Raw genomic sequence first — 25,166 nt, forward strand, 5'->3', positions numbered from 1 at the left:
TGCTAATCAGTGGCTGATTGTATATGGGGGAGGGGCATTCTCATTCTAGAGAGAAACTGATTGGACAAAAATCTGTCTAGTGCAGGATGAGTCATCAATATTTTAGTTATTTTCTTTCCCAAGAAAAAGACTGTAAATTGTGAATGCTTATTTCTGCTAAAAGTTTATTTTGTAAGTGTAAAGGGCCGTTCACTCCAAGGATGATAACTATGATTATAACTATAAAGTTTTAGCAATCACACTAAATCACTAATCGACTTTACCGCAATGTGCTTATAATAAACAGAAATTTATCGTACGCTGTAACGCTGCCATGGACGTGTTATCATAGTTGGTGAACAGGTCTTTACATCGCATAAACTTCGGTAAAGCAAACATATATGGACTAAATGCTACAAAACTAATGACAAAATGTTTAAAGGACATATGGTTATTCAAATTTGACTCAGATTTACCCCACAAACAGAATACACATGGAAAACTTAAAAAACTTTGGTTGTTGTGATTGTATAGATAATCTTGTCAAGTTCATATAACCTGCTAACAGAAACTATGTTGTATTTAAAGTATTATTTAATACCGAAACCTTGTCATAAATTATCAGAAGACAATAGAATGGGTTAAGTGTATTTTTGCAGTAATTAGTTCTGCCACAGCATCTCTTCATGTTGCCACTTAGAATTAGATCATATGCCTGAAGCTTCCCACAGGTGATTGGTGCCACTCACTGACCAATCAGGCGGCGTCTCGCTGCCATTGCAAAGTTATTAACCCTGTGGCAGTCTCGGACTCTCCCCGGGGTCTGCTTACAGCCTTAATCTGACGCAAATAACTCCTTCATTTCCCTGCCGGATCGCTTAACGGGGTTGCGTCTTCGTTTAACCGAGGAGATTGTCTAATCGCCGTGTCGAGCGGAAGGGAAAGGCGAGAGAGAGAGAGAGAGAGAGAGAGATAGAGAGAGAGAGAGAGAGAGAGAGAGAGAGAGTATGTCTGACGACTGTGCCGTTTGTTTGCCAAACACCACCTTGATGCGTTACAGTTATGCCGTCTGAAACATTGAAATGTGTCAAATTCAGGACAGATCCGTGGATATCTCTGGATCTAGAGCTGGTAAGTCTTGACTTTATGCCTGCCTCCCGTTTAAAGTGGATTGATCGATTAATGTATTTTTAATAACATGAAGGGTTGTTGAATGAGCGAGTGAAACTGTGAACTTGGCAGGCGAACGTCAGCATATTCCTAACATCATTGTGTCACATCAGCCTGGAAAATAAACTCAAAATATCTTCCTAAATTAGGTCTGCCTTGATAACTGCACACTTTGATAAAATGTCGGAATTTTATGATCGCTCACGAGGTATTTGTGGGTTGAAACAAAGACGGAGCACTTTTCGCGCAGGTTAAATATCTGCAGAAGGTCTGACTGCGGATGGGCGCATCATCTCCGCACATTAACCGCGAGTCTACGTGTCATCCTCTTTAAAAGCTCGCCACGGTTCGTTTTTTGTCCTGTCAGATGTTTTCCCCTGCTCGGTTAATCGAGCAGCTTTAACATTCTCTTCCGCTCCGCGAGCTTCGTTGCACGAGCGAGCGCTCGTTGTTCATTTACATAAAATCCGGATTTGAAGTGACAATTGTGAACGGTCATATGGATTTGCGCGAAGCGGCCAAAAATACGTTATAGTTCAGGCTTTTAGCATGGTGGCGCTGTTGCAGATGTCTTATTTAATGTGGAAAAAATACACACAGCACTGCCCCTTTGTTGGTACAAGAAAGCTGTGTGCATTTGCACTTATGTCATAATTTGGCTGCTGTCCCAGAGATGGCAACACCTTCTCTCTTGAGGTCAAGAGTATGGTCATGGTCAGTGCTCACATGTCAATGTGTGTGACAGGGATGGACGGTGCCGGATGGATTGTTGCCCCTCTGGAGGGTCAGACAGGTCCCCTGTGGGCGATGGCAGTCTTCTGGGAGTGCAGGTAACGTTAAAACTACACTTGCGCTAGATCATATCTTCTTAGGTGCTTTATCTTTGACATTCCAATTAGATAATACCTGAACACATGTGGTTACATCATATGTTCTTAATTCATGGATTTTTAGAATTCCATGCTGATGCATCTGGATATTTTTCTTGTTACTTGATGTGTTGTGGGCTTATTATGGTGTAAGTGCATGGATGTGTGAAGGAGAGAGTATATAGGACTGCATTAGCAGACACGAGGAGAATGGTGCATGTTTTTGCAGTGAAACATGATCTTGTGGGCGTCTCATTACTGTCATGAGGCACTTGTCTTCCTTGTTTCCAGTGGGAATAGTATTTTAGATTGTGCTGTAACATCACTAAGATAAAGCTGGGGATAAATCTCCTTTTCAAGGCAAATTTAGGCTTAATCTTCTTTGACCAGCATTTTCACAAGATTCGCATGTCTTTGATTTAAGTTACATTGCTTCCCTGATGTCCCTGAGAAAATCAAGTGATTTAGTGTACATAAACATAAAACCTTTTATGCAGCTGTCAAACAATTTTAAAGTAGTATTTTAATAAAAGAATATCTGTAGTCAAATGCAAATTGAGCTCCACATCGATAGTATAAACCACAGAATATGACTTTCAGTTTGTAAAACCAAAGGAAAGCACATTTCAAATATGTAGGATAACTGTTACTGTTTAACATGAATTACCGTAGGTCAGTAACACTAACCAGACATTCATCTGCCTATAAAAGTAATATCACTTAAGAAGTATGAAAGAATAACTTCTATGTCAGACTTGTATATAAACAATTTTTTACTAGCAATGAATTATTTGAAATATTCACATTTTTGTCCATCTTTTTTGATTTGGTCAAAAATATATGGCTTTACATACGCACATGTATGCTTATCTTTGTGAGAACGTTCATTGATATAATCCAGTGCCGAACCCTTACCCTAACCCAGTGGTTCTCAAACTTTTTTTGTCGTGCCCCCCCCCCCCCCCTTAAATTTTTTTACCACACCCACCCCCAAAATTTAATAAATAAAAACAGAAAGATTTTTTAAATAAAAAAAACGTGCAATGAAAAACACCTGCAATAGTTTCACTTTGTAATGTCATTATTTCATATATTATTTTATAATGATAATATTACAGTGATGCTTTGGATGAGCAATATATAAAAGCACAAATATATGACAGCTTTTGACAGCGCCTCACGTCACAAGCCAGGAACACACTAAGCCGACATCGAAGAACTAACTGCCCTGAAAGTGTTGTTGCCCCCGGCTGTGTCTCGACCAAAAAGCTGTGCTTGAACACACCAAAAGGACTACTGGCGACTTTCAACTAGCATGTGCGTTCTATAGCAGCATAAAAGTAGCCTAAATTTCTGTCTCAGCAGAATCAATAATAGTCGATATTCGTCATTTCAAAAAAGGCCCAAAAAACCCAGACGGCATCCGACTAGAGCCAGCGGTGCAGAACAAAACGAAAAAACTAAGCCAACTGATGCTCAAACAATGGACGTAGTGTCTGAGATGTCATCAGTAGGTTTCTGAAGAGCATTTTTGAAGCCCAAAGTGGACGGAGCCGTAAGTTGCCATCTTGGCAGTGGGTCACTGCACGTCACTCCCGGGTAACTGAGAATGGGCAAATAGGCGGGATTAGCTGAGGTGAGGGCTAACAAACAGCAGACAAACGGCTAGTAGTGACAGCAGCGGCAATCCACCTGTCACTCAAGTAGCCACGTCCTTAAAGGGTAACTAAACCTAAACTAAACTTTGTCCGTACTCTAGCTTCGTCTGTACTCTGATGGTCTAAAACTCAAACTAGTCCTCACATAGATAAATATACAAGTATATGCACACATTACCATTCTAAAGTTTTAAAGAAATGAATACAAACTGATTAAAAGGGACAGCAAATATGTATGATGTTACATTATGACATTACGTGTATATTTATTTGCACATTTTTAATATTAATATATTATTAAAAATGTAATAAAGTACAGAACTTCTGTAGCTGGGTAAGTTGGGGAAATTGCCTTGTCAAGACCAAGTTTATTTTTCAAATGCACAACAATACAGAATGAAACACTTGAAGGCAACGCAATGCACTAAAATATAGTGTATAAATGTGAAAATATGTCTTTTCTGTCATAGCTCACCTGTTTTACCATGTGTAGTCGTTGACTAGAAGATGGATTGAGTAGAACCAACAGCCAAAAATTATTCTGCGTCCCGTCCCCCCCATAAATTATATATCATGCTAATGCACACCGGGCAAAAATAGATGTTTTTGAAGAGGCGCGCTTTGCAAAGGTATGGGAGTGGTTTTTACTCCCTCCCCCCTTCGCTCCACGCGCCATAGGCGCATGCGTTGTAAACCTACGTGGGAATGGCTGATCTGGGATCGGGGGGTTGGGCCGCCCAACACGAGCAAACCGTTAAAGAGTGTTTTTAATGTCCGCCATGTTGGCCATGGCGCACTGAGCCTGGAATCAGGGAGCGGAGCGCGTTGGAAACACACACCGAGAGAGTGCGACTGACACCCGGCCTCGCGCCTCTGCTCGCCCCGCCACCTCCGCCGAGCGACCCGTGCACTGCTGGACACCGAACCGGCATCATCCATGAGAACTTTAAGCGGACCAGTAGGGAACATTAGGGGATCGGATAGATTTATGCTGCATCTCGAAATATAAAGAAAAATGAGTAAACTGTCGTTTCGGGCGCGGGCGCTGGACGCTTCCAAGCCTCTACCCGTCTTCCGCTGCGAGGACCTGCCCGATCTGCACGAATATGCGTCTATTAACCGGGCAGTACCACAGATGCCCACGGGGATGGAGAAAGAGGAAGAATCGGTACGTTTTATTGCTTCGAATCATGTATTTTGGAAATAATTTCATTTTTCTTGTCAGAGGCGCGTCCCTTGCTTCTCTGCGCCAGTATACACAAAATGGCCGCCATTTCTCCTGCAGAAACGCGTCAAATCTGTAGCTACGGTACGATACGCTCGAGGTTTAGTATATTGGATCCTAATATTAAAATGTTTTCTCTGCAAATATAACATCGGAGGTGATTACTACGCAGTATTATTGCCGATAGACGGGTTACGGAGTACAAAGGAGTCACGTGATCACGGGAAAGCCGCCATTTTGTTGATTATCTTAAGGCTCCGTGGAGGTGCAGTAACGCGCACTGAACCAAAGGGGCGCCAATCGCTGCGCCATTAAACAGAAATCACCAATTAACACCAGCAAAACAATCAGTGAAGTAATGTTTCATATTTGAACAGTTCAAAGTGTCCATGCAAATGTTTTTTTAGAGCCACACGCATTGGTCAGAAAACCTGTTATGTCAAAGAAAGCATATATTTATTTATATTGTTTAATTATTTTTAATTGCGTGTGTTCTTAATGAAGGTGTGCTTAGAAGCATTTACATTTAGGCTATGTGCATTGTGAATGCATCTCTGAATTGACAGAGGAAGCATATCTGGCCCTACCGGTCTGTTTAGGTGTATGCAGTGATCCATTTGACCGAGGGCAGGGGCGCACATGAGGCCTTGTTTTCTTTTCTCAGCATGGGCACCTGAAGCTCTTGACATCTCTATTTCATCTGTTCTGTAGATCAGCATATAACAAGTAAACGTTATACACATCAAATAAAACAGTCTTCTCTTTCAGCAATTACTAATGTGGAAATATTTAGATCGGATCTATTAAACTTAAATTATTTCCCCCATGACATTTGTCTGTGTATTTCTGTTTCTCAGTTGTGACTTTAAAAATATATATATTTTATGCATAAAATCAAAGAAATAAATCAACATGTTTTAAATTACGTTGTTCTTGTTCCACATATCTTTGATTTACAAATCTTGAATAAGAATGATTCACATTTTCCACACTGATCTATTACTGTGTGCAAATGTGCTGGGGGAAATAATATGCATGTAGTAAACATGTCTATCTAAAAGTGAATGTGTTCAACGCTAGATGTTGGTGTTAGCCTCAGCACTCTGGGACAGGTGTCAAGACTGTTAAAGTTATGGTGTTTGTGTGAGATGGCAGACGAGTGTATATGCTACTGTCCCACTGACTGTTTTATATGCTAATAATAATGGGGTATCAAGGACCAACATTAGTGGTTTGTCTATGTGGATTTTTATCACTGGATATCAAGCAGATGATGTGCTGAGTAAAGATGAAAATAGGGTAGTAAAAATGGCAATACTGTGAAATATTTCAATTAAAAAACTTTTCTATTTGAATACATTTTAAAATATTACTGGTTACATTTTACAATAAGGTTTCATTACTTAGGCTAACATTAGTTGACTACATTAGTTAACATGATAATGAACTGCACTTCTACAATATTTATTAATCTTTGTTAATGTTAATTTCATCATTAACTAATACATTATTCAAATCAAAAGTTGTATTTGCTAACATTAGTTTGCACTGTGAACAAACAATGATCAGCTGTGTTTTAGTAACGTTAACAAATACAGTAAAACTAAATATTTCCCATGGTTAGTTCATGTTAGTTAATACATTAATTAATGTTAGCAAATTAAACCTTATTGTGTTACCGTATAATTCATTTCTGTGATGGCAAAGCTGAATTTTCAGCATCATTGCTCCAGGCTTCAGTGTCACGCGATCCTTTAGAAATCACTCTAATCTGCTTATTTGGTGATCAAGAAACATTTCTTATCAATGTTGCGAACAGTTGTGATGCTTTTTGCGGAAACCCTTGCAGGGCTCTCAAGTGTCACGCATTGAGCGTGACAGTCACTCATTTCGGTCTTTTGTCACGCTCTCCCGCCACACATTGTATTTCTCACGCTGAAAAACTATTTGTAATATATTTAATATGCCGCAGCGCCCAAAACTCTGGCCGCGCCGCTCTCACTGTGGAACCGGCAGGAATCAAGCGCGTCCCCTCTGGTGTTGTTCGTCAAGCTACACAATAGCCAATCAGAAAATAGCACTATTGTATCTGGGGAAGATTTCACGCAAAAACCAATGAAAAAAATGTATCCATTCGCCCCATCTCCCGTCGGCTGGGTGTCACTCTTGCCTGTCTTCAAAACTTAGGAGCCCTGCCCTTGACACTATGGCAGAGCTAGAGGGGTGTTGGGGGTGCACTGTCACATTCACATTGAGACTGTTACTGACAATGTTCTCACGCCCTGAAAAACACTCAATGCACTGACACACAAGAGAATGCAGATTCATTTTGAAATGAAACAAAGTCTTAACTTTCAAATTATGTTTTATTATGGAATTTGACTAATGTGTCGTGACAGATTGCTGTAGCCGCCGTAGTTCAAGCGAAGCAGGAGCGTATGTGAACTGATCATCTCATCTCAGTGTCCATAAACACCATAATTAGCAAGAAAATGTGCTCTAGAGAGGAGCGTTTTGCAGAAATTATGCACTATTACGTATTCATTGTTTTTTATTAAAAGCAGACTTGTATGCTATTGTATATAAATCAGTTGTTAATTTTAACTTATAATAATTCCCTGTATAGTTTGTTAGTTGAGAGATTTTCTATATCAATGAAGTCTAGCCTACTACATATCCATGTTGCTTATATGTCCAAATTAATCGATATTGAATCGCAAGCTTATGAATAATTATTTTCTCACAGGAATAATTCTCACTCAAAGCTGAACTCAAAAGTTGACATCCCTGTTTGAATTTTAAGTTTCAGGCTTCCTCAACAACTTTTATTAAAGTCACTAAAAGTTAGATATTTGGCTAATCTGATAAGAGAAATAAGCGTTCCAGTAGCATAACGTTCATTATGTTTACATCAGTGCAGTCACAGTGCCTTAAGATTACATTATAGGTATGTATAGGTTGGTAATGGGAAGTAATCAGACATCCTAGGTTTCATTCATGCTTTTTGATGCCATGTTATGGTTATAGATTAAGTTTTTGTCACGGAATTAGCCTTGGCAACCCCATGTATAAAACTCTAGTTCCGCTGTGTGGACAAATTATTACCGTTTAAAACTGGGGTAAGATCTTTTAAAAAATATTAATAATAGAAATTATTACCTTTATTCAACAAATATACATTACACAGGGCTCCAGACTGCGACCATTTTTTGAGAATGTGCGAGTTAAAATGTTATGTGGTCGCATTTGTGCGAGTGGACGCTTGAGCAACAGAACGCCGTTGTATCAGCTGCTGCAGTCCGTAACTTATGTTCAAAATGAACGAGTAGGCTACATCATGAATCCATTTTCCAAACCACGTTTTTGACTTATTCTGAATCACCACGGTACGCCTATAATAAGTGTTTATATTCTGACTATTTTATCCCGGGGTCGTCTCGGCTGCGGAGTAGCCCAGTGCCTGCGTGACTCGCCATAGACATTAACAGAGAGAAGTTCCGTCTACAATGTTATTCCGCAAGACACGTGCAGTTTATTTATTGACGAACGTAGACGCACTACGTAGACGAACGTAGACACACTGATGGTGAAACGCGCCAATTACGAATTCACGAATTAAGGCATATAAAAATGGTCTCACGAAACACAGAGCCCCTTCCTCCTACGTCTTTTCAGCGGTTATATTTTCCTCTGTCGAGCGATTACTCTCATGATCGCTCGACAGAGGAAAAGGAAATTATTATAAAATGCAGAAGGTAAGGAGTGAGATTTCTGCTTTTTGTTACAACTATAAACTTTGATAACGAAAAATCTGTTTTATTCAGAATGTCATTAGAATCAGTTTATTATAATACTCTAATATTTTAAAATGTAATGCATACATTTGAATGTTTAATGATTTTTAAAAGATAGAAAGATGATAATAGACAGATAGATAGATGGATAGAATATGATTCAAATGTAAATAGATAGATTGTATATAATTCAAATGTAAAATGCTTAAAATTACAGATTAAAATCCATGAAAATCCTGAAATTTGGCAATGATAATTAATATATTATAGGTATTTCTGCTGCAACCCAGAAAGCCTTTGCTAGCGTTGGTCCATTAAAACCACTATTCATCAGCAAGCATTGATTAATCCCATGGCATGTAGCAAAAAAAAAAAAAAAAGGTGCAACCAAATCATATGCTGGTGCGACCAACTGAGAAAGTTGGCAGCACCAGTGCAACCAGTGGAAAAGTTAGTCTGGAGCCCTGTTACATTAATGTCTTTATTGTAACTTCAATCAATGTTACAAACTAATTATATTTAAAATAAATGCTGTTCTTTTGAATGTTCAGATAGTTTCCACAAAAATGTTCCAAACCAAAAATGTTTTCATTGGTAAAATAACCAATCAGCGATAATGATTTCATATAACTGTGTGTGTACAAAAAAACAAAAAACTAAACCTTTTTGTTGACAAGTTTAGTTTAAGAGGTCAGTGTTCACTATCTTGCAAGTGAATGTATATTTGAGAAAAAACAATGTTTAGTGAGGTCAGTGTCTTGCCGTCTGCTGAGATTGGAGCATGTGCAGTTTTTTGTACTGGCATGCTAATGTTTTGGTTCGGTTTGCATCTGACAGATCCAGCACTGTTGTGTCAATGGTTTCCTTGCATTGGTGGGAACTAAGGATAGACCACGGCAGTCGATTAGTTAACAGTTCAGTTGATGTTTTTAGTAGGGATTCATCAAAATTCAGGGAAATCGGTGACTGAAACAGATTCTGAACAGTCAAAATGTGCCATCAGAGGGGCACTAATTAAACGTCTGTTTTGTGCGCACAACATGGACAAGCTACAACAGTTAGCCTAAACATGTCAGCTGTGTTGACGCTAGCTTTGGATTGGCGATATTAATTTCTCAGTTTTAATCTGTAATATGGTTTCTATCTAAAATCTTATGTTCTGTGCTGATGAACTTCTCTAAACATTTGTAGCGCATCTGCCATCCAATAATCACAAAAACTTTTTTTTTAGTATGAAGCAGAGCTACAACTTTTAAATTCAAACAGTAAATGTAATTTTGGCGCTTTATAATACATTGTTTTATGGAATTCATTTTATGGATTGTGATATTGACCTTGTGTTTGCCATTTAAATAGCCATGGTGTTAACCTAAACAATCAAACAGCACAGAATAAACATAGATGAAGACCAGAAGATATGTTGAAAGATATTAGAACAAAGTGAATCCTGTTTCATGTAAATGCTCAATCAGTGTTTCCACTGAGAAAGACATCAATAAAACAAATTGTAGCCTATACACTGTCACTTAACTTTACAATTACCTCAAGAAAGCTTTAGTGTCCATAAACTAACTTCTTAACTGTAGCTAGAGAAAATAACTCTAGCATTTTTCTAAATATGCACTGTAAATAGACCTATATTCATTATTTTTACCTAACCTGTAAGTGATGTCTTCATTATTTAATGCAGGCTATGTTTGAATAGCCTGAATCTGTCATGAAAACAAGTTATTACAGTTAACTGTCATTTAAATGTTTATATTTCACCAACGAACTGGAGTAGATAAATTATTAAAAAGTTAAAAAAAAAACTGCCTTATGTGCAATAGCTATTTGAGTGTTGATAATTTAATAAGTTTGATTAATTTATCATTTAGTTTATCTAGATGATCATTTATCTAGAACAGAAGCATTTAAGTTGCAGCAGAGCGAGCAGAAGAAAAAATGGATTCAAGTTGTCCTGGGACAAGTTGTTCCAGGGTATTTCAGTGCGAACGCGGCTTCTGATAACAATAGAATTTAGTCACATGACTTATCAATCTGCCAAACCCCACATTAAATTGCACTTGCAACTTAATTAAATCTTGTCTTATGTGTCTGTGTGTGTTTATGTAGGAACATCATCTCCAGAGGGCGATCTCTGCTCAGCAGGTGTACGGGGAAAAGAGAGACAACATGGTGATTCCCGTCCCAGAGGCTGAGAGCAACATCGCCTACTATGAGTCCCTCTATCCGGGGGACTTCAAGATGCCCAAACAGCTCATTCACATACAGCGTGAGTCATTAAGCCTTTACCCAGAACAAATATCTCCCATTCAGATTGAGGGCTTGAGGGTTTATACGTCCTTCACGCCTTTTACTACTGACTAGGGCTGGGGCGGTATGGATTTTTTCAAACCGTGGTTGAAAAGCAAGATCCTGCGGTATGGCGGTAAACCGCTTTAAATTTTCGCTTTGAATTTCGCGCACGCACCATAAGTCGTTTTTGCTAGACAGACTTTGTTAAATATTTTCACCTACATCCGAAAAAAACGAGCACAATTTGAAATAGTCAAATTTTCATTAAGCTGCAATTTGGCATGAACATATCACTGAATAGATTTCCTTATTTAAGAATATTCTCAGATACATTTGCATTGAATTCATCATTTTCAGGAGAATACATTATGGTGTTCACATTGGAATTGAATGATGAACACCTTTTGCAACATGTCTTTGTTACAAATATTATGCTCCATATTTATGTTTACATAGTATAGTGTTGTTTTTTATTTAATCTATGTCGATTATATGAAAAGTGAACAGCATGATTAAGATGGGATCATAAGATGGGTCAGACATGATTTTGACCACTTTATTAAGTTTTGTTTTGTAGAAAGCCTTTCTTTAAATTAAATTTCGTTTTGTATAAATTGTAGCTTAATTTGAATCACTGTTTCATTAAATAATTGCCTGGAATTAATAAATAAGAAGCAAATATAGCAGACATATAATCAGGAGGACGTGGAAGCGCCGGTGCGGTCTCTTGCGCGTGAACTGGAGCTCGTCTCATAAATGAACCGAAACTCGGCGTAGGCTAGGCCTAAATGTCTACTTTTAAACAAAATTCAAAATGAAATGATAAAATTTCAGGCTACAGTAGCCTAGTCAGGTAAAGTCAGGTTTGCAGATGTGCGTATATAGGCTTTACTTATTTATATTTATCCCTGTGCGCCGATCGGAGACTGAATTCACTGCTGATATTCTGGGGATACAACATAGCCAATAGACTAGGGATTTTAGCCTTTAAATATCTTTGCTGCATTGGATCAGTGTTCTTTCTAGAACAGCCAAGAGCTTTCTAGCCTCGCGGCAGGAGCGCCTCGCATTGCTCATAGACCTTAAAACAGTCAGCGTGGCGGATGCGGTTTCGAAAATTGAACAAAAAACGTTGGTGCGGGTGGATGGCGGACAGATGATGAGTTTTGTGATGCGGATGAAATAGGCCTAATAATAGCCCATCCTCGCATCTCTAATACGAATGGAATGTTATTATGTGTCATGGAACGTTGTGCTCCCCAACTCGCGAAAGAACGGATTTGCTCCATCTTTTGATGGTAAGTTTTGTTTAGAAAACCTTGAATCCATGTAAGACACAATATCATTAGACATAATTCATGTCATTAGAATCAATGAATCCATGTCATTAGACACAACGTGATGCACGGTGCACACATGTGCAGGCCAATGTTTTTTTGTTTGTTTTTTTTTTGTTTTTTTGCGGTGATGACGGTGACGAGCTCAGACCCGCGGTTGGAGTCACGTGTCCGCGGTATTGCGGTAATGCGGTAACCGTCCCAGCACTACTACTGACTTTACTCAGCTGTGACATGAAAGGCAGCAGAGAGGAAATAAAATAAATCAATTTTGCAAGAGCCCTTCAAAACAGACTTGAGCAATGGTGAAATACTTATTATAATATAATAAAACATTGTGTCTGAATACACAGCTATTTTTGAATGGCCGTCAATGGAGAAAGATGCTGTACAGAGTGTGTAGTTGGTTTTCTACCAGGAGTTTACAATCCTAACCAGCCAAACCTTGATCATTTGGTTCAGACAAACAGATTGCCCCAAACTCATAGTAATTGGAGTCAGTAGCTATGTTACCATCCACCTATTTTAATGCACATTTTGAAATATCGCATTTAAAAAAACACTTGATAGAAATGCCAAGATATGCTTAAAATGTGCATAAAAACTTGTAGGCTATAAATCTTGCGTGCTCAATTGAGACAGACACTTATGGAAAGTCATTTATAATGTAGGAAGTAAGAGCCACAGTGGCTTCCTGTAGCAACTTTCATTTTTATTATAGATATTTTACACCAATTTCCCAGGAAGTGATGATTTTGTTCTTTTGAACACATGGGATGGAAACGCTGCTTTATATAAGTAAGTCTCCGGGAGTCTCCCGCATATTGATAGCGGCTCCCTGATGTCCACAAATTAGTTCTAATCTCCCGAAATCTAGAGCTTGCGAGCTCCAAACCGCGTAGCGCGCGCACTACAGAGAGAGAGCGAGAGTCCTTGCGTGTGTGCACGAATGTGCGCGCGTGTGCCTCACGAAGCTAGGGGTGGGAGATATTGACAAAAATTAATATCTCCATATTTATTTTCAACATATCGATATTCAGACGATATTTTTGCAATCCTTCAAAGAAATGTGTGCAAACTGGTAAAGAAGGTCCAGTTGGTCTTTTGACTTGCTGCATTTGACCTATTATTGTATAGAATTACTAGTACATAAAGATATGAGACATTATTGATTTAAAGACTCCTAAACTTTTTAAAATAATAAAATATTATTCAGTAGTCATTTATTATTCAAAGTCTTTATTGTTCTTTTATATTTTTAATAGGGGTGTAACGGTTCACAAAATTCATCACATTAAAAATAAAATTTAAATAACATATAACATTTGAGTTTTGAAGTGCTGGAAAAAGATCTGTGACGTACTTGAAAGCATTTTAATATTTCCGCCAAACTTCCATGGTTACAAGTTAGTGTTACTACATTAAATCCATGGTGAATGATCTGTGGACTTAAAACATATAACTAGTTCATTCATGGAACAATGTTTCTCCTGGTTTCCACATCAGCGCTGCTTGATCCGTTAATAATGGAGAAATTGTAATGCTTCTCACTAGATCTCATAGCGATGTTATTACTTAAGTGGCGAATTCAAATGCTTTGTTTACTGGATCTCTTATGTAGTAACGATGTTGCTTCAAGATCGGATCGCGCTGCACTGATATTTGTCCAAAATGATAAATGATCCGTAAAGCACAAAATAATGAGTTTCGTTCCCGCTTTCATTACATTTGCCAGTTGATGTTGCGCAACATTGTGGTGTTCGCTCCAGCGCAGATTTTGGTCGGCAGGAAAAATGGTCCAACCACCGGAATGGTTCGGTTTGTAGTGCGTACGGAACCGATCTCTTGGGAAAATGAATTCCATTTTTTGGACTCATACAATGCAATTTTCTAATGATGCAATCACGAAGCTCGCCACTCGAGGACGCCACAGACATTTAAGAAAAACGTTTTAAATTAAGATCATTTTTCCACAAACAACGCATATTTTGCCTTCTCTTTACGATTTTGGATTGTTGCTTCAACCTAAACGTCTAACACACAGGTAAGAACTTCGTAGTTGTATATTGCAAATTAGTAACTTTAGCAGCTTTCTCTCGTGCAATTGAGGAACGATCGTGATTTTGTACAAAAAATAAAATACAGTCAAACAAACCCCTGCAGTATTAAAATCGCTACATATAATTGTTTAGAAGGTTATAGTGTGCGTTATTTGTTTTCTCTTTAACTTCCTTCAGCTCTTTTCATGTTTGGGGGGTCGGATTGTACAAATTATGAAATATTCGATATCCCAATTTTGCATATCGTCCAGACAACAATTTGGATATCGTCTAAACGATATATCGCCCACCTCTACACGAAGCGCTTTTTTTTTATGAGTATGCACATTTTGTGTTTCTGTTTACATTTCTTTTATAACTTGAATGTATAGGAAGAAGGAAATATACTTTCTATTAAAGTTACATGCACTTTAGAGGTGTTAATAAAGCACCTGTTTGTTACAGTTGTGGTTTGTATTCAACACATGTACAATATTGTACAGTTTGTTCTGCTAAATAAACCATGACAGGAAACAAGCTGGGGTCAATTTGTTCTTAAACATTGGTAATACTGCACATATTATTTAAAAATATACTCAGGTACTTAATTACTTGTGTATTTACTCATTATTTAATCGATATCGAAGGTAATAGATCAATATCGAATTGAAATCGAATCGAATTGTGAAATTCCTAACAATACCCAGCCCGACACTAAAGGCTCATAAATTACACATTGCACCTTTAATGACTACACGGTTTGTTTGTTTACTGCAGTCAAACTTGGATTATTGTGGTTTTGATTCACAGTAAAACTGTTTTTTGACTCTTGTTGTTCTTTCCCACTTTTTCCAATGTACTCTTGCTACATACAGCATTCAGTCTGGACACAGAACAGCCAGATTATGACCTGGACTCCGAGGATGAGGCATTTGTTAATAAGCTAAAGAAGAAGATGGACGTAGGGGCCCTGCAGTTTGAAGAGATGATCGACCGGCTGGAGAAAGGCAGCGGACAGCAGGTACCAGAGGCGGGCAGAACTGGGAATAGTCAGAACAGTAGATATTATCTTTTTCCTTTTTTAAGGATTTTAATTGTGGTTTTGATCTTGAGCCTTTTAAGTGTTGTGATCTGTGCTCAAGAGTTTAATTTCAGAGACCCTTCAGATGGATTTTATTTGATTACTGGTCATGACAATGCTTTTATGGATTCTGAAAAATCATAAAAATACCCAATAGCTTTTCGTATAATCAAAACATTTTTACATTTGCATGTTTATTCATTTGACAGATGCTTTTATCCAAAGTGACTTGCATTGCAATGAAGGTATATGTTTTACCAGTTTATACATTGCCTTGGAATTAAACCCATGACCTTGGCGTTGCTAGTGCTATGCTTTGCAGTTTAGACCACAAGACTGCTTTGAATTGATAACATTTGCAGTTAAGAGTGTAGCTGTAACATGTTTTGCTTGCTTGAGGAAAATAATGTGCGTGTTTGTTTTTTGTTAATAAGCATATTAAAGCAATTTATGTTCGAATGCACGAACTGTTCCCTAGACTGCACTAGTGTTTCTGTGAGGGCATGCTTGTTCTTCAGCTGATTTATGGGTAAAACTGTAAGCCCAGTAGAGCTAATGATTATTCATAGGCTGATGTATGAGCCAGGCCAGTTGATCAGCAGTATTAGTTCATTCTGATTGTCAGCTTTGTGAATGGACAACACACCACCTCTTTAAATGTATAGAGAATAGGGCTGGGCGATAAAACGATAACGATAATTATCGCAATATAATTTTTCTCGATAAAACAATATCAAGAGTTTGATAAATGTTCGATAATGTTTATGCATCAAAAGTGGAACGAAAGTAATTTGAACTGCGCGCCACACGAACCATCTATCCGCTCGGCTCAAAGTCCAAACGGCAGCGCAGAGCGAGCTCACTAGAGCAGATGCGTTTACTCTGATCGTCTCACTCATGAGATCCAGTGAGAAGTGCTTGAATTCAGTGAAGAACACAAATGTCCAGTTTAAAGGCAGATGAAACAGCGCTGACAAACTGGAGAAACGCTGTGCGCAACGATTACAATCACAATCTGAATTGATACTGAGTCCATTTACCATGGATTTACTGTAACGTTAGCCTGTAAATAACTGCACCATGAAATGTGGGATATACATATTGAATTGTATTATATTATTAATGTAGACAATGTATTAAATGACTAATGGAATATAATTACAGTATTTAATGTATTTAGGCTACTGTTTTTCATACAAATACCATAGAAGCCATAAAGTTACATTTTGCCATGATAGTGAGGTGATATAGGCTATGGTTTTATCTGTGGTTATCATCTAAATGCATGATACTGGATGACCAATGGTTTAATTTGAATAGAACTCAAACAGTCAGAATATTACATTTTACCAAATGAAAATGTGGTCGTTAAATTTTTTTTTAACAGATGTTACTGTTTTTGTTAATGAACATAAAATTAAAATCGTAGTATTAGCTTGAGTTAGGTTGCAGATTCGCTGTCAACTCACTGTCAAATATGCGTTTCGAGACAAAACATGTAATATTAATATTGCAGCTTGCACTGCAACCTGTGCTGAAGATACGTGCCATGAAAGTCAGGAAACAAAAACCTGTTTCAAGACTTGAAACAATATCCCCCATTAGCACATGCCGAAACTAAGAAATATATTTTTCTATTCAGATATTTATTTTGTTAAGGAAAAATGACAAATGTTTGAATGTTCAACCTCAGATTTGTGAAATGTTCACTTGTTTGGCAAATGTTTGTCATGATATGTTCTGTCAATAAAGAGTAGTTTAAAACCACAATTAACGCTCTGGTTTCTACAACTTACACTTAGGAGCAAAAATCTGCCTTTAAACTTGAAAGAAATAAAGATTTGACATTTATCATGATAATTATCGATGTCAACTGATTTAAAAAAATGATTGTGATTTTTTTTTTTTGTTTTTTTTTTTTTTTTTGTTGCCCATATCGCCCAGCTCATGGCTTGTCAATAAGGATATCAACCCAGTGTATTTGTCACCACATCTTACCGTAGCTGATCATGTGCATTTTTTCTGAGAATCCAAGTAGAGCCCTGCGCGGGACTGTTTTCTTCATCCTGCGCCCGCCGAATTTCTGACCATTACCGCCCGCTCCCGCAACATATGCGTTACACTCCCGCCCGCTCCCGCTATATGTATGTCCATTCCCGCCCGCACCCGCAGAACTTTAAAACTTTATTCCCGCACAATAATAGAGATGCATTGATTTTGTGTCTTCTCCCGTCCCGCAGGAAAAAACACGTATTTGTATTGCTATTATTAAAGAGATTCATGGGGTTGTTTTCGTTTCCCTGGCCTGCATGTATTCTGACGCACTGATCAGGAAGATGAATAGTAGTCCAAATGTCAGCCTTGCTTAGGTTTTGTGCTGTAAATACCAGTTTGAGGTTCTTTTCCACATCATTTATTGACATCTCTCCATCATGTCGACTCGCTAGGCTACCTCCCGATCCCGCAGTTTTTTTTTACTTTAGCCGCCCATTCCTGCCCGCCGCAAGGTTCAAACCGCCTGCTCCCGCGAGATTTGCGTTGGGTCCCGCGGGACCTGGCAGGACTCAATCCCAATGCAGCCCTCTAAATCCAAGTCTTACTGCCGTTCAAAGATTTTGGGGTTGGTCAGATTTTTGTTTTTGAAAGTCTCTTATGTTCACCAAGGCTGCATTTATTTGATTAAAAAATATAGTAACAACATTTTTAATTTTAAAATTTCACAATATTACTAATTTTAATTTGTTTATTTATTATACGTATGATGGCAAAGCTGACTTGTCAGCACCATTACTCCAGTCTTCAGTGTCACATGATCCTTCAGAAATCATTCTAATATGCTGATTTACTGTTGTGCTTTCAGGTTCCTTTGATGAATAAAAAGTTAAAAAGAACTTTTTTTTAATAGTAAAAAAATGTATAATGCAACAAAATATTTGTAACTTTTGATCAATTTAATGCCTCCTTGCTGAATAAAAGTATTAATTTCTCTCAAAAATCTTACTGATCCCAAATATTTTGATTTATTGCTTTAAATTCTGCTGATTTAATTGACTAACATTGAATGAACAGTTGAACTTGACATGCTTTGGAATCGTTTGTTAAGGTCGGTTTAAGGCAAGAACAATGATACCTATATTAGCTTCTACACCAACAGCCAAGAACATAATTATCAAGTTAATTCATTTTAATTGGCTGTCAATTGGTTTATCGTTCACATCTATGAGTGACTCTACTTATTGTTCTTGGTGTGAACGGGGGTTGAAAAAGGCCCAACTAGGCCTGAAGAAAAAAATCCCATGTTGTTCAGCCTTGACAGGCTAATGACCATTAATACCATTAGTGGTGGTCAAAAGACTGTTATCTTGATAAGAATCTTAATTAGAAACATTCTTTCTCTCAGCCGGTATCTCTTCAGGAGGCCAAACTCTTGTTGAAGGAGGATGATGAGCTGATTAAGGAGGTGTACGAGTACTGGAGCAGGAAGAGGAAAGTGTGTCAGAGCGGTTCTTTCATCCCTGTTGTCAAACAGGAGAAGCGTGACGGCTCCAGCACCAGTGACCCCTACGTGGCCTTCAGGCGCAGAACGGAGAAGATGCAGACCCGAAAGGTGAGAGGAAAAACGCACAAGGAAGTGACTCTGAATCTGGAATAACAAGCGAAAAGATTTACGAGTTTTCTTCCTCTACAGAATCGTAAGAACGACGAATCTTCTTACGAGAAGATGCTGAAGCTGCGTAGGGACCTCAGCCGGGCCGTCACCATCCTGGAGATGATCAAGAGACGAGAGAAGAGCAAAAGAGAGCTGCTGCACCTCACGCTGGAGATCGTGGAGAAGAGGTACACGCAAACGTCATACACCTCCTCATTTGTGGTCATGTTCAACCTGGAAATATCAAGAACAGGAAGTTTGAGTGCTGTCCAGACCTAGAAAAATCAACTACATTTCTGTAGTAAATATATTTTATCATGTTTTCAATATATGTTTCTTATATTCAGCTCTAAAATATTTTATTGCTGCCTAAAATTGCTTTTCAAACGTGCAAAATTTAAATTCCAGTAGACGCAGACACTTGGGAAAATTCACAGAAATTCCTTGTTTTGGGAACCGTGGTATTATAGATTGGTTATCCCTGGAGTGTGTATTGTTTGAGCTCATGATGTGTGTGTGTCTAGGAACAACATGGCTGATTTTGGAGGGGAGGTGATGGCAGAGGTTTTGGCTCAGAGAGCTTTGGAGAAACCAGTCATCCCTCTTATCCCAATCACAAACAGCAACCAGTACAGACACACAGAACATGACCGGGACTACAAAATCAAGGTACACACACTCAGAGCTACGTGCTGGCTTGCTTCCCCTTATGGTAAAAACACATTCTGTGCAACTGTGGCATTTTGCGTCTGCTAAATTATCTCAATATTTCTATGTATTCGCATTTTTTTCCAGTACAACAGAGTTATTTAGTGATAGTTATTTAATAAATGCCGTGTGTATTTGTTTCTAATGTCCGTCTATAGATGGATAAGCCAGAGGTTGTGCGGCAGAAACGAAAGTATGAGAAGAAGGCAAAGCCACTGCCGTTTGCAGGCTCTGTTCACTCAGGCCCGGCAGTCTTTAACACTAAAGACCTCAATCAGTATGACTTTCCCAGCTCAGACGATGAACCCTTCTCACAGGTACACGTGTTAAATCACTGAGGTTCATGGGAATCCTTTTCTGCTTTCTCTTGGTTTAACATTCTCCTTTTCATTTCCTCAGATTCTCTCTGGTTCTTCAGAAGTCGAGGAGGAGAACGATCCAGATGGTGTGTTTGGGTTCAGGAGGAGAACAGGCTGTCAATATCAAGCTGTACGTTGTAATGCATCTCAATATGCGTGAATTGGAGTAAAAAAACGATACTCTGGCATCCAGTGAGAGGCTGCAGTCTAGGCCATATAGTTTTAGTAAATGATTCTCTATTTTGTTCCTGAAAGGTACGTCCGGGACCCGTGGCCAGTTGGCCCTGGTCAGACCCTGCCGAGGGTGGGGTAGCAGATGTGCGGTATCGCTATTCTCTCACCATGCTCACGGTCCCGCGGAGATGCCTGGGGTTGGCACGGCGACGAGTGGGCAGAGGGGGCAGGTGAGTCGAGCTCCTTATCTTACAGAACTACAGTTAATTAGTATTATCTCAGCAAATATTTGTATGAATTATAAACAGTTGCACTTCATCGGAGACGTCCAATAGATTTCTTAGGCGCCCCTTTAAGAACACAGACATGATGTAATCACCATGGGGAAATCTCAGAATAAAACTGGAGTTGTGAAAAATATGATACACCAATGTTTTGCCAGATGAGAAGTTTATCTATGTATCATCTTTTTAATCTTAATTCATTTTATGTAAATATCATATCTTTTTTAATTTCCTTTATAACTGTTTTAATTTTCTTTTCTTTTATTTTGTGGTTATTTTAATTCCTTTCTGTAAAGCACTTTGAATTGCCATAGTGTATGAAATGTGCTTTATAAATACACTTGCCTTGCCTTCAGTTCATTTGTATTCTCATCATTTGAGAACTTTTATATGATGTATAGTTCAATTAATTTGTAGTTATATAATATTAATTTAATATAATATTTAAAAATTGTTAATTGTGTATTTTAAATTTGCTGGGAAAATACAGTTTAATTCAAATATGTGTTTTCATTTATAATTTGCAATTGAATTAGTAAAAATTGAATGATTAAAATGTATGACACAGTTAATTTGTATTATCTTCATTGGATCTCACCAATTAATACTTGTGATTTAGTTCTGTAAATTTGCTCTTAATCACGTTAACATTTACTGAGATTTTGAATTTAACACAATCAAATGTGAAAATTGGCATATTACTGCAGTTAATTGCATATTTATACGCAAATTAATGTAAATGAAGGTAGTACAAATTGTGTATATATAAATATTATAACATGCATTTGATTTTCTCAAATTTTGTGCAATTATTTGTGAATAAAAATGTATTATTTGCCATATCATGCAGTTAATTCTTTCAAATATTTAATTATTGACTGTCCTAATTTAATGATTTTGAGTATCATATATATGCTGTAAGAAATATTTGAACCCACATTCACTCTGCAAGCTAAATGTCTTTCTCCCATCTATTTGTAGGGTTTTATTAGACCGAGCCCATTCCGAATTGGATACTGTGTATCATGGGCTGGACCCGGATTCCCCCGCATTCCCATTGTTGTCTCCCACCCAGCAGCCTAGCATGGATACCTCACACACCAGCACAGATACCTCTGCCACCTCCTCCACTTCACCTGACCTCACACAAATCCTGCTCAACATCAAAGCCTGTCGCTGGAGGCATTTCAAGCCTCGGACGGCACCGCCAGACGATCCCGACAATCCCGAACACTGGTCTGCACGGAGACCTCGCCGTGGGTTCCTCATCCGCCCAATCAGCACGCTTCAGACGCAGAGACGCCCCGCCTCCTACACCAGACCACCTGCCCCTCCACCTACACCCGGTGAGTCCACTGTTGCCAAACCGTTTGTGTATAGCTGCTAATCTCAGATTTGCCTTATCAAGCCAGAATCTTTTATTTAATATTGTTTTGCAACAAGAAACCCTGACCCAGAAACCTTTTACCTATGAAATGTTAGAATACATTTCATTAGCGTAATTTAATGTTTGATCATGTTAATTGTCGACGTCAATATTCTCAGTTAACATTTTTTGTCCTGGATGAGATGTCACTGGTCTGTTCTCTATGTGCTCCTGCAGCTTTCACCCCAGAGCAGTACCAGCAGCACCAGGAGCATCTCGCACTGATGCAGAAACAGCAGCTTGAACAGGTTCAACTACAGCAGCGGGCCGGCAGCACAGCCGTCACCAACAACCCACAGGTCAGCCTTCTGTGACAGTAGATGTCCATTACATAGTCTCCAGTGCCTCATGTCATGTCACTGCATGTTGATGTGAGCAAGAGTTTATGTTCATGGACTTTCTGATTTCAATTGAATGGTTGTCCTCTTCACGTGGGAAAATGTTTTAAGACTCATTAGTTTCCACTACTAATGCAATGCTGTCTGAAGACACTTTAGTCCTGTTCCCAAAATGGACACCTTTAGTTAACAGTAAATCTAGTTCTAAATCATGTTGTTGTTGTTTTTTTTTGCATTTGTTAAAAAAAATTTACATTTAAAACACTTTACACTACATCTTTTATTACCTTGGAAACCGGCTAATGCTGCTTTTTCTTGTAATTAAAATTTCACCATTGTTGATCACATAACATAATGGAAATGTCTTTAAATGATAAACAGCAGCTCTGGTTTATCCATTAATGTATTATTTTTTTCCCCCATCTCAGAGTTTGGTGTCAAAGACGATAGACGCTGCCAGTGCTCAGTTTGCTGCCTCTGCATTGGTGACTTCTGACCAGCTGATGGCGCTGAAGAGTAAAGAGGAGGGAGTTGGTGTCAATGGAGTCGTCTCAGCCTCAGGTTGGTCTTTTAAACGGTACACTTTCACTTTATATATAATATAATGGTTTATTTTTGACTCGTGAACTTCAATCTTGACTCCGCAGGCGTCTTTAAGGGCTTACACCACACAAGCACTGCAGTGTCGTCCATCCTTCCATCTGCCAGCCCTACCTTCACCTCATCCCCCTCTCCCGCTGCTGCAACCACCACCACTAACAACGGAACCTCCTCGGCCAATCATCACGTCAGCACAGCTGGCCCCGCCCCTGGCCAAGCGCCGGTGGGCGGGGCCGTGAGAGTGAGCGTGCCGTCACCTGCAGGAACCTTGAGTGTGCGGCAGCTGCAGCGTCAGCTCACCGTTCCCGCCTCTGCCCTAAAACTCGCTGTCAACGCCAACAGACCCATCCCAAAGGTCACCGCAGGGTCAACTACACTCGACATGGGGCCCAGGTTAGAATCCATTTCATCAGGAATAATCCTTTGATGCCACAGAAATTAAAAGTAGGGCTGCACAATTAATTGAAATAAAACTCAAACAGTGATTTGGCTTTGTGCAATTATCAAATTACAAAGGGCGTGATTTTAATTGCTTAGAAAATTAGAAAACAAAATAGTATAGAGTTTTAATAACGGCTGTCAGAAGTCTAGTCCCTCAAGATTTCCTATAGGGTTTTAACAATGCTGTTTCCATCTTACGAGTAAAATAAAGAGCATAACTTGACAACACTTTGTGTAATTTACATTGTAAAACAAAACGTCACTCACACCCCAAGCTGTCAAATCTAGTTACTTATTAAAAACGTATGTTTTCAAAAATGTTCAAAATTTGTGTTTTCAACTATGGGTCCGTGTAATTTTGTTTTAGTAGCAAAACACTTACACAGTTATTTTTCTTCATTGTGTGATTTACTAGACTAAAGTAATAGGTTTCATTTGAAGTCACATGATCAGTTAATTTAATCGAGTTTTGTCTTGCAGGGAAAATCACGATCAAGAGAAACCGCCGTTAAACAGTCTGACAGACAACACAGTTGCCATGGAGGTCACGTAGCCCCGCCCCCTCAGCCGTTCACACACCACCTCTCAATCGAGGCGTCTCCTTTAGGTGCTATGCATCGTAGCGACGCTATTTCCGTGGCAGCCGTTGGGACTTAATTGCAATGCTCATCTTTTTTATTTCTCAATTTTGTTACTGTTAAAATATCAACATCTGTAAATTATGAAATATTGAAAATATTCTATGTACATACATATTTGTAATACACCCCCTTGTATATAACATTACTTGAATACAGAAATCGTTCATTTGTGATGTTTTGCACTTGGGGATAAAATCAGAAAAAGACTGCGATTTTCGTAGTGTGTGTGCAGTTTGTGCGTGTGTCGGAGATTGTGAATGTTCAAGTGTTTGTGAGACTGTATCTGAATGTATGTGTCACATGCATGGTGCAAAACCTGCTGTTTTATCTATTTATTGTGAGGTGTTTACAGTTTGTTTTTTGTTTTTTACCCCCTTTAAATTCTTAATTTTTTTTACTACACTGTAACCTCATGGGTTTCTGTGTGTGTGTAGGTAAAGCAGTTGTGTGTGAACATCTCATGTTGGAAAAGCAGCAGGGGTTCATCTGTCTGTCTCTCTCTTTCTCATGTGGCTGCTCCCACTCCACTCAAGCACTATATTTTTTGTTTATTTTTTTAATCAATGCTGCTTTTGTATGATTTGGTTTTTTTTTTTTTTTTTTTTTATAAATCTGAGACCCTTTTTTATTTGGGGTTTGTGAAACTTAAAAAATGGGTTTATTTTTATTACCTCTGTTTTTGATGACTGATTGTACGTCCCCTGTCTGTTATTTGTGTGTAACAGTAGTTCAAAAGGGAGAGGATTACAGTGACATCTCCGTATGTTTCTTTATAATCATCATCATCATTCCACTTTATATGAAAACAAGGAAAATGAACAAAAAAGGGACGTTTTGTTTCCTGTAAGACTTCATGGTGGCACCCTTCCTGTGGGGCCAGCATGAGCTCTCTTCTGTGAAGAGGACGGTACCTCACAAGGCTACTCGTAGTTGTTGTTTGTATGTACCACAATCTGAATGCCCGTTCCAATGGCATCATCTATCTTTTGAGGTGTTTTTTAGTCCCACCTGGAAGAATGAATTAAAAAAAACTTATATGACAAAAAATGTTTAATAAACCCAGGGCATTAAGTGTTTGACCAGCACAATTCTGTCT

At 38.5% G+C, this 25,166-nt stretch overlaps 1 protein-coding gene across 4 annotated transcripts; it reads left to right on the forward strand.

Moving 5' to 3' along the window:
- The first annotated feature begins 741 nt into the window (after positions 1-741).
- Positions 742-25,158, forward strand: epc1b (enhancer of polycomb 1b). Of its 4 annotated transcripts, XM_077221965.1 has the most exons (16): positions 753-1,110; positions 1,895-1,979; positions 10,811-10,970; positions 15,245-15,390; positions 15,660-15,695; positions 18,851-19,057; positions 19,139-19,287; positions 19,624-19,768; positions 19,966-20,124; positions 20,207-20,296; positions 20,422-20,570; positions 21,606-21,970; positions 22,228-22,349; positions 22,817-22,949; positions 23,036-23,381; positions 23,910-25,158. In XM_077221965.1, the coding sequence occupies exons 2-16, from the start codon at positions 1,911-1,913 to the stop codon at positions 23,980-23,982; spliced, it is 2,349 nt and encodes a 782-aa protein (XP_077078080.1). In that variant the 5' UTR covers positions 753-1,110; positions 1,895-1,910; the 3' UTR covers positions 23,983-25,158. The 4 variants fall into 4 exon arrangements, with proteins under 4 accessions (XP_077078081.1, XP_077078080.1, XP_077078079.1 ...); XM_077221966.1 differs by lacking the exon at positions 15,660-15,695 and having other exon boundaries at positions 742-1,110; XM_077221963.1 differs by lacking the exons at positions 753-1,110; positions 1,895-1,979 and adding an exon at positions 4,366-4,844.
- The last annotated feature ends 8 nt before the right edge of the window (positions 25,159-25,166 follow it).

The sequence above is a fragment of the Siphateles boraxobius genome, unplaced genomic scaffold (genome assembly GCF_051911475.1).
Source record: "Siphateles boraxobius isolate OS27281-9 unplaced genomic scaffold, OSU_SipBor_1 86, whole genome shotgun sequence".
NCBI classification, from domain to species: Eukaryota; Metazoa; Chordata; class Actinopteri; order Cypriniformes; family Leuciscidae; genus Siphateles; species Siphateles boraxobius.

What these genes read in the sequence shown, in the direction of transcription:
- epc1b (XM_077221963.1), top strand. Translation starts at nt 4,692, where the DNA reads ATGAGTAAACTGTCGTTTCGGGCGCGGGCGCTGGACGCTTCCAAGCCT. An exon ending in TGACTTGCATTGCAATGAAG is followed by an intron (nt 15,696 to 18,850) that starts GTATATGTTTTA and finishes TCTTTCTCTCAG; the next exon opens with CCGGTATCTCTTCAGGAGGC. An exon ending in TGGAGTCGTCTCAGCCTCAG is followed by an intron (nt 22,950 to 23,035) that starts GTTGGTCTTTTA and finishes TTGACTCCGCAG; the next exon opens with GCGTCTTTAAGGGCTTACAC.